Source organism: Vicia villosa, linkage group LG2 (genome assembly GCF_029867415.1).
Source record: "Vicia villosa cultivar HV-30 ecotype Madison, WI linkage group LG2, Vvil1.0, whole genome shotgun sequence".
Lineage (NCBI taxonomy): Eukaryota > Viridiplantae > Streptophyta > Magnoliopsida > Fabales > Fabaceae > Vicia > Vicia villosa.
In genome coordinates this window covers 92,804,718-92,813,952 of record NC_081181.1, presented here as the reverse complement: position 1 = coordinate 92,813,952, position 9,235 = coordinate 92,804,718, and the positions used below count along the sequence as shown (strand labels likewise).

The window sequence follows — 9,235 nt, the reverse complement described above, 5'->3', positions numbered from 1 at the left end:
GGGCAGCTGTCATACCCCAAAATTTGCCCATATTATTTCTCTTATACAAATTCAAAATCAAGGTTCAAAGCTCCAAGACACACTCGCCTATACAAGGGCTCTGAAACTAGGGTTTGACTTATTCAAAGGAAAATCAGTGAATCAATGGCTCCAAAGCATCTCATATGGCTCAATACATTTCACACTATCTCTATGACAAGTATCAAGGCTAATCTCAAAGAATTGGACACTCAATTGTTCAGAAAATCAACAGTCGACCATCTTGACCTAAAAGTCAACTGTGGTCAAAGTAAAGTCAAAACTCCTGATTTTTTGTCAAGATCCTCATATTGAAGTATCATTCACCATTTGATCAAAAATGGATCATGGTTCATCAAGGAAAGAACAAAAATCAACAAATCAAGAAGTTTCTAAATTAGGGTTTTATGTAGGAAAAGTCAACTGAACTTTGACCAGCCATAACTCTCACATGGAACATCCAAAATTTTCCGTCCAAAGCTCATTTGGAAGGAAATTTGATTCTCTACAACTTTGCCTCTCACATGCCAAGTCCAAAAATGCTTCATTTGAGAGATATGGGCTAAAACATTATAGGTCCTTTTCAAAAGTCAACAAAAAGACACTTTTTTCAAAAGGACATAAAATGAGAATGGAGAAGAATTTTGATGTGAGACCAAGGACACTGGTTAGAGGACTCTCTGAGGTTTCTTAGAAGTCCTAGAACACTTCCATACCTCAAAAATTGAGGGAGATACACCTTGTCAAAGTTGGCCTATTTTGGAAGGAAAAATGTGAAGAAACTTGAATTATTTTGCAAATGGGCCCAAGAGATTTTGATTCAATCCTTATTCACAAGTTATCCAAATCCCAAGATCTCTCTTCCCACGAAAATATATGATTTATGTGATTTATTTTGATTTTTATTCTAATTAAAAAAGAATTAAAATCATATAAATTAGAAAAATCAAATATTTTACAAAAAGATATAATTTCAACCATCATTAATCATCATATATTCTCCAAATTCAAATCAAATTCGTGCATAAGTGATTGAGAGGAGATTGAATCAATTTTAGCCAAAATTAGCAAGTTTCATAACTAATTCTCAATCAAATTTTTTCAATTGCAAATCAAAGATTCACAAGGGATTTGGTTCAGTTTTGTTACCCTAATCCATCTCCTATAAATACCAAACATATCCTGAGTACAAGGGGGACGAATTGGCAGCCCTAGAAGTCTCCAATCCGAGTCCAAAAGTTCACAAAAATTCAAGATTGAATTTTGAGTTTGAGGCCTCTTCAAGAGTTCGTTGCGATTCCAACACTCTCCCAAGGCATCAAGGAAGCATTCCCAATCATCATCTCACTTTGAAGCACACAGAATCGCTCGCTATTGCTCACGGTTTGCCTTCCTTTTCTCTCATTCGTATAGCATGATACAAGCATCCATATTGAAATACAATTGCATATATGTGTTTGTTTTGATGTTCTGAGCGTTTCCGGATAATTAATTGCATTATTATGCCTTTCTAAGGAAAACGCCATTGTTAGGTTGAGAACTCTCGATTTAGGGTTTTCCAATATAGGTAAAATCAGGATGAATAACGAAGCTCATCATGTTCAGTGATGTTGGACGAACATGCTGGTATGGTCGCGATGAATTTATATTGTTCGTATGAGATTTTCTGTTGTCGCAGGTATATTGGCTACAAACGCCATCGTAGCCAAATCGTAGCTAATATGTTGCAGGTTTTTGCCTTTTGGTTGAAGAAGATGATAATGTGTCTAAGCGTTATTCGTTGGTTCAAACTTCGCGCACTTTTTTTTGTGTGGATCCAGATGTTTCTCTTATGTGTTCTAGCGCGCGTAGGATATGCAACTGAAGCAGCTAGCTGGAGTGGTTGTTGGAACACGCAGTTCATATAAAGGTTGGGGGTTCGATCCCTGGCCAACATATTATTTTTTTTCAATATTTTCCTTTGCAGGTTCCCATGAATCTCATCCACAAGGGTTTGTTGTGTACCCTCAAGATCCAGCCATCAGCTCCACAGCGCTTTGGATCCAACGCCCTGGGTAGCGAGAGTGCATCATGGACCATCAGAGGCACCACACACCTGATCAAGCAAGCTAAGTTCCTTTTTCAATTTTTTTTTATTTTCTTTGTTTTCTTATTTTATTTAATTACATATTCTTTTTATATATTTATATTTATGTTTTCTTGTTTATAAAAATGGTGTTTATTTTCTAAAAGAAAACTTTTCTTTTTTTATATTTATTTATAAATAAACATTAATAATATTTATTTTATTTAAATTATTTTCTTAATATTGCATATTTACTTATCTTAATTAGAGGAGTTAAAAAATCATATTTACTTTATTTCCATTCACAAAAATTCATAAGAAAAAAATATATTTTTCGCTTAATTAAACTATTTTCTTATTCTCGATTTAATTAATTAGGTCGCGAGACCAATAATTAATTAAATCATTCGTGTTTTCTTATTTAAACCATGCCTTTGATTAGGGTTTGTGGAGAATATTCTAATACACTAAAATATTTTCTTTTCTTTTGTGCCTTGCCTTTTCAGGGTTACCAACATGGTTCACTCCAACGATGCGCCATGTCGAATTCGAAAGCTAAGTCCCGATTCAACCCTTATTATTTTATTCTCTTTGTTTATCTTCCCTATTTTTATAATTATGGTTTGTTATTAAATATCAATGAACTGCCTATACACTCACGCCTTGTTGGTTCTTCTTTCAGTTCTCAATGGTCAGAGTCAATGCTTCAGGCAAACCTTTGCCCATCAACCCTGTCAGAGTAAATGCCAAGCTAAGTTTCCTTTCTCTATTTTACTTTTAATTTCATTATTCTATTTTTATGGTTAATAAAGTTCGCCTTCGAACCTGATAATGCACTCACCCTCCTTTGTTTGCCATTTTTCCTTTTTCAGGGTTCGTCAAATGCCAAAGCTACATCATTGGTAACCCTGAACCCTAAATCTTTGTTTTTATTATTATTACTTATGTCAAACCCTATTAAGGGATCCGCTGGTTACAATTTCCCTCCCCCCATATCTGTTTGATTATATTATTTAAATGCATGGTTAGTAATCCTAGGGAGTGCAACCTTTGAATTGAACATAGAATCACTAAAGTTACAAGATAATATATTTGAATATAATCACGTGATTGGTGCACACACGCACACTTTTGGGTAACCTCTCTGTTGCCTTGTTGCCTGTTGCCTTGTTGCCTTGTGTTTTGTGCAGAATAGCCAGTCCCTCGAATACGAGGATACCTCAGCCATGTTGCCTCGATTAAAGGTCATGGTCCCTAACGATGCTGCCTTCGATACACTAACATGACCTCGACCCTTGGAAGTTGCCTACGAAAAAGGCTGAGGTATCCTCTGGTTGCCTACGAAAAAAGGCTATTCTGATCCTTCCTCTTAGACTACCTGCCTCTTTATGGCATGGGTCAGTCTTTGAGCGAATGATAATTCGATGACCCTTCTACCTCCAAACGAAAGGCTTCCTGCCCTCTTATGGCAAGGATTGACCCTTTCATTCTGAAAGGCTAAAAAGAGACCTATCATCTGAGTTTAAGGTAATTGCCCCTAATTGCCTTGCCATGCTCTATTTTCTATATTCTTTCTCAAAATTCTTCAAAAGCTGGCTACGCTCATTTACGAGCTAAAGTCCATTTTTTCCTCTTTCATCTACATTTTCTGAAAACGAGCAAGCAAAGCAATTAAGAGCCCATGGAAAACCATGGATGCAAAGGGTGCCTTACACCTTCCCTTTGCATAAATTACCCCCCGAACTTAGATTTCTTTAAAAGGTCTTTTTTCTGTTTCTTTTAGCCTTTCTGAATTTGTTTGGATAAAATAAAAGTCGGTGGCGACTCTTGCTATCCGCGACATTCCGATTAAAAAAGTCAGTTCACCGTATTACACATGTGCTAATCGCACTTGGTGTTTAAACCTTAAATACTTTAACACGCAATCATGATTAATCTTTCAGTTGGGCCATTATAAGAGCATACCTTCTCAGTTGCAAACCACACAAATCATTTTTCACCTTCTTTTAAACCAAAAATGAGTACTTCTAAAAGCTCTAAAACTTCTGTTAATTATGAGACTATTATGATCAAGGAGACCAAAGTAGTGTTGTATTGTACTGAGTAGAAACAAGAAGTGATCAAGCCTCTTGAAGCAAGCCCAGCTCCTGAGGCTTTCAAGCCTAAGGAAGCACCATAGGCATCAAAGAATAAAAAGTCCAAGAAGAGATAGACCCCCACAGAAGAAGACTCTTCTGAATCAGATAAAGATGGTGTTTATTTTAATTCAGATGATAATGATTTGGAGGATTACGGTTGGGAAAACTTCTTTAAGGCCAAATGTTTCAAATATTCTCTTCAATGTATTGTATCTGAATTTTTTTTTTGCATGCATTTCCCTTTTCTATTATTGGAAATATTAATCCCTTTTTTGTCAAAGCATATTCACAAAATCCTCAGTACAATTCAATAAATATATGGGAAAAGATAATTCTGAGTAAATATGATAAAGAATCAATTTTAATTCATGGTATCCAATCAGATTATGTCCAAAAAAAATGTTTCTTCTTTGTACAGTCAAACTGATTTCTACAACTAGGGCATAGACACATGAACCAAGGAATAGTGGTTGAAAAAGGACTACCAAACCATCTTGTTTTCAAAGACCGATTGGTTAAACAAAATATGTTATGTTAAACACACTTATAAATCAAGATCTTCATATTATAAGAAGAACACATTTCAAGAACTCTAACTTAAAAAATGAGTAAGTTAATACAAGAAGAGGAGGAACCACCAACAACTCTTCATAAGAAGCAAAGAATTGAAGAGAACGATGACTCTAAAGTAGATGAAGCTACTCAGAGCCTAATCACAAATGAGAGTGTCAATTTAACTGATAACACTACTTAAGATATCTAAGAAGAAGACATGGAAGATGATAACTGGATATCCTACTTCAAGTTTGATGACTGGGAAAAATATTAGTCACAAAAAGAATTTAAATTGTAGCAATCACAGGATAGATAGAGAAGTGTGATCTTTCTATAGGGATGCTAGACAAAATGTGCATTACTTGTAATGGACTCAGTTTGAGACAAAATGTGCATAATTGCATTAACTTTTTTTTTGGTTTATCACCACCAATTTAGTCCAGTTCGGGGATTAGTTCTGACATCAAGTGGTTCCAGCCCCCTCCCGATTGAAGTTGCAGGGGATCGAATCGTGGTTCTCAGTTCTCACTACCAATTTTAGCGTCAATCACCACTAAACCAACTAACGATCAGTTAAAATTGCATTTAGTCACAATAGATTGCATTAACTTTAGTCAAAATAGATATACTGCCAAGATGAGTTAAGCCAGATTCTTTATTTATTAGAAATTAAATAATTAATTAGTATCATTCAGTGTATCACAGCTTAACAATAAAATTAAAGTTCTGAATTTCAAAAGATGAAATAATTTGAAGGCAGTCTGATATTAGATACTTTTGTGAGTAAGCCTAAAATTATTTAACACTGCAATGTCCATTGTAGTGTGTCCAATTGTAATTTAAAATCTTAATTCTCTTCAAAGAATTATAGAAAACATATCTTAGAAATTAGATGTTGTAATATTTTTTAGGAGCCAAAAACACAAGACTAGTTCATCACATTGAATTATAAAAAACAAAACAACTGTTTTTGAATATAACATCTTCATTTAAAATCTAAAAGTGATAAATATATGCATCATCTCATTTATATTTTATATAGCATTCAAATTCAAGGCGATCCTTTATCTCCTTTTCTTTTTGTTATTATCGCCGAGGGTCTTACGGGTCTAGTTCGGAATTCGGTTGGAAATGGTGTTTTCAAAGGTGTGGATATCAATGGGAATTGTGGGGTAGATATCCTCCAATTTGCGGATGACACATTGTTAGTTGGTGAAGGAAGTTGGAATCAAGTTTGGGCTATTAAAGTGGTTTTGAAGGCTTTTGAGATGGTATCGGGGCTTGGGATCAATTACCATAAAAGTAAGTTGATCGGATTAAATGTTACGGGCAACTTTTTAGAAGCCGCCGCATATGTTCTTTCTTGTAAAATAGAGGAGGATTCGTTTCTTTTTCTTGGGATTAATATTGGATGTAATCCAAGGAAATACGCCTCTTGGGTACCTCTTTTATCAAAAATGAAGAAGCGTCTTGCGGGTTGGAAGAACCGTTTCCTTAGTTTGGGAGGTCGAATTACTCTTTTAAGATCTATTCTTGGATCTCTTGCCATTTTCACCATGTCTTTTTATAAGATGCCTTTAAGGGTTGTAAAGGAGATTTCTAGTTTACAAAGTAACTTTCTTTGGGGTGGCTCGGTGGAGGATAACAAAAGGCGTATTCATTGGGTTAGTTGGCGGAAAGTTTGTCTTCCGGTTGAGTATGGTGGTCTTGCCATAAAGAATATCTCGGATTTTAATTTGGCTCTCCTTAGCAAATGGAGGTGGAGAATTCTAAAGGGTGAGAACTCGCTTTGGTTTAATTTGTTGAAAGCCCGTTATGGTGATGTTACCATGCAAAGCTTTTGTGGAGGTATGTTTTCTTTGCACTCTTCTCCTTATTATTCTCTTTCTTCTTCTTCTTCTTCGTCTTATTCTATTTGGTGGAAAGATTTTCTTTCTATTGGTGGTAAGGTGGGGGAGGACCCTTTCTCCGCCCATTGTGTTTTTAAATTGGGTAATGGGTTTACTACTCCTTTTTGGGAGGCTAAGTGGAGGAATGGCAAGAGCTTGAAAGATGAGTATCCGGAACTATTTTCTTTCTCGAGTTTGAAAAAAGTGTCTGTGGCGGGTATGGGAGGGTGGCATAATGGCATTTGGGAATGGGGAAATTGCGGCATTTGGGATAATCAAATTTCAAGTCTTTCTTTGAGATCGAAGTGGGATTCTTTCCGGAATTCTATTGAGGGGTTCGGTCCTTTTTTGGTAGGGAAGGATGAGGTTTATTGGAAGTTCTCGGTGGACGGTATTTTCTCCGTGGCTTCTTGCTATAGGCATTTTGTTAGTAAGTGAATTCCGTGCGGGCCTTTTGAGAAGTTCAATGAGGTTTTGTCTCTAATATGGAAGTTGGGTGTCCCTTTTAAAATCAAAGCTTTTGGTTGGAGGTTTTTTGTGAATAGACTTCCTTTTAAGGATTTACTTTTGGTTAGAGGTATAGTTTTGTCTCAAGATAATTTAAAGTGTGTTTTTTGTGGTATAGTTCCGGAAAACCGTGAACACTCCTTCTTGAATTGTAAAGGTATGGAGGAGGTGTGGAGGGATATCTCTTGTTGGATTGGGAAGCCTTGGAGGGTCATGGAAGAAGAGTGCAAAATGAGTTTCATGGAATGGTATTCTTTTTGTAAAAAGAAAAAAGTGAAAGAGGGTAAATTAGGCGTTTTGTGGTTAGCCACAATGTGGATTCTTTGGATTACTAGGAACGGGATATGTTTTCGTAACGAAGGTTGGGATGTGAATAATACGTTATGGAAGATTAAATCTATGATATGGAAATGGTCTTTTATTGGAGAAATTACTCATCCCATTTGTAGTTTTTACGAGTTTAACAAGGATCCGTTGTTATTCCTATCGTAAATCTAATTGGTTTGTAATTTCTTTTTTTGGTGGGTTTTTCCCGTTTTCTGTGTAATCAGATATTGAGAACATTTAGTTCTCCGTTTAATTGAAATCTTGCTTACACAAAAAAAAAAAAAAAATTCAAATTCAAATTCAATAACACAATAACTGCATACATGGGAAGAAAAAGGTTTAAACAAAGATGATAAATAAACTTGAAAATACAGTATTGTATAGAGACTGATATTTAAAACGATGGGAACTCAACATTAGATCCACATGATTTGCCATTAGGGAAAACCGGACAGTCAATGAAGTTTGATCCAGAAGTGTCGACGCACAAGTAAACTTGGTATAACTGACTCTTACGAGATGAATCCACATTGCATTCAATGAATGGAGCAAACCCAACTCCCTTTTCTATTGCTCCTTTGATACTGCTCAAGCTGTAAGAACCTCCATCAGCTTGTATTCCAGCACTTGTAAGAGCATCAAGGAGGTTTGATTTTTGTTTCAAGTTGAGAGTTGTTTCAAAATAATCATGTTGTTTAAGGCTTGATTCTGAGCAAGTTCCGTGCTTCTCCCACTCATGAGTCCAAAACTGAATTCCATTTCCACTTGGGCAGGCTAGTGTGGGCCAGTTCTTTAGTAAACTGCTTTTGAGATCCGATATCTGTAATAATCATATGCACCAACACAAGTTAGTTAGTAGAATGAAAACATGATATAAAAATGCAATTGGTGAAGAATGAAAAAGTACCTGAGATTGATCAAAAGGGCTGTTGGGATCACAGTTAGATGGATAAGTACCATCTTTGTAATTAGGCCATAAACCATGAATACTAAAATCAGCAGCAGGTTTTCCACTTGTTGGGTAGCAGCAACTCTTCTGTGAATCACAAAATGATCCTGGCCACTGCAAATGCAAAAAAAAAAAAAAAAACATATTACTAATTCGAATGTAAGCAGTAACTAAACTTATGTTGATGATGATTGAAATGAATTATAAGTTACCTGTTGAACAAAGTAGAAGAAATCAAAATCTTGTTGTGAAACACATAGAACTGATAACTGAAGAAGCAAGAGAAGCTTAACTAAAATTGACCCTTTGGACTCCATATTTCTATTGACGTGATTCTTAGAAGAGTTAGTGAGGTTTTTATAGTTTTGAGTGAGTGTGACAATTATGAAATGGATGAATGGGTTCATGTATTTATAGGAAAAAACTGAAGAGTCAAAAAATATTGAAAGTAATAATAAACCAAAAAGGTGGAGTATCGTAATGGGATTATGGGATATGCTTATCATGCAATAATAATTGTGTGGTTTCCAATTTCATGTGTAAACGCAACTTATGAATGTGACATGTCGGTGCTTCTTTTGGAGTAACTAATGTGTAAACGCAACTTCTGTGGTTTCCTCTCTTTAGTAACTGCTTTCATACTGGACGGTAGAATGGCGTGTGCCAATCGAAATTTGTTTGTAACTCTTGGTTCTTGTTTGGAGTTATGGCCAAAACCAAACCAAAACAGTATATTGGTCCCAAAATAATCAAATGTTTGAATCATCTAAAATAATTTATAATCATT

At 35.5% G+C, this 9,235-nt stretch overlaps 1 protein-coding gene across 1 annotated transcript; it reads right to left on the bottom strand.

Annotated features, from left to right (window-relative positions):
- Positions 1-7,825: 7,825 nt before the first annotated feature.
- LOC131646437 (ribonuclease 1-like) lies at positions 7,826-8,844 on the bottom strand. Its single transcript, XM_058916467.1, has 3 exons — positions 8,661-8,844; positions 8,407-8,562; positions 7,826-8,319 (listed from the first exon to the last, which is right to left on the bottom strand). The coding sequence occupies exons 1-3, from the start codon at positions 8,763-8,765 to the stop codon at positions 7,894-7,896; spliced, it is 687 nt and encodes a 228-aa protein (XP_058772450.1). The 5' UTR covers positions 8,766-8,844; the 3' UTR covers positions 7,826-7,893.
- Between the last annotated feature and the right edge of the window lie 391 nt (positions 8,845-9,235).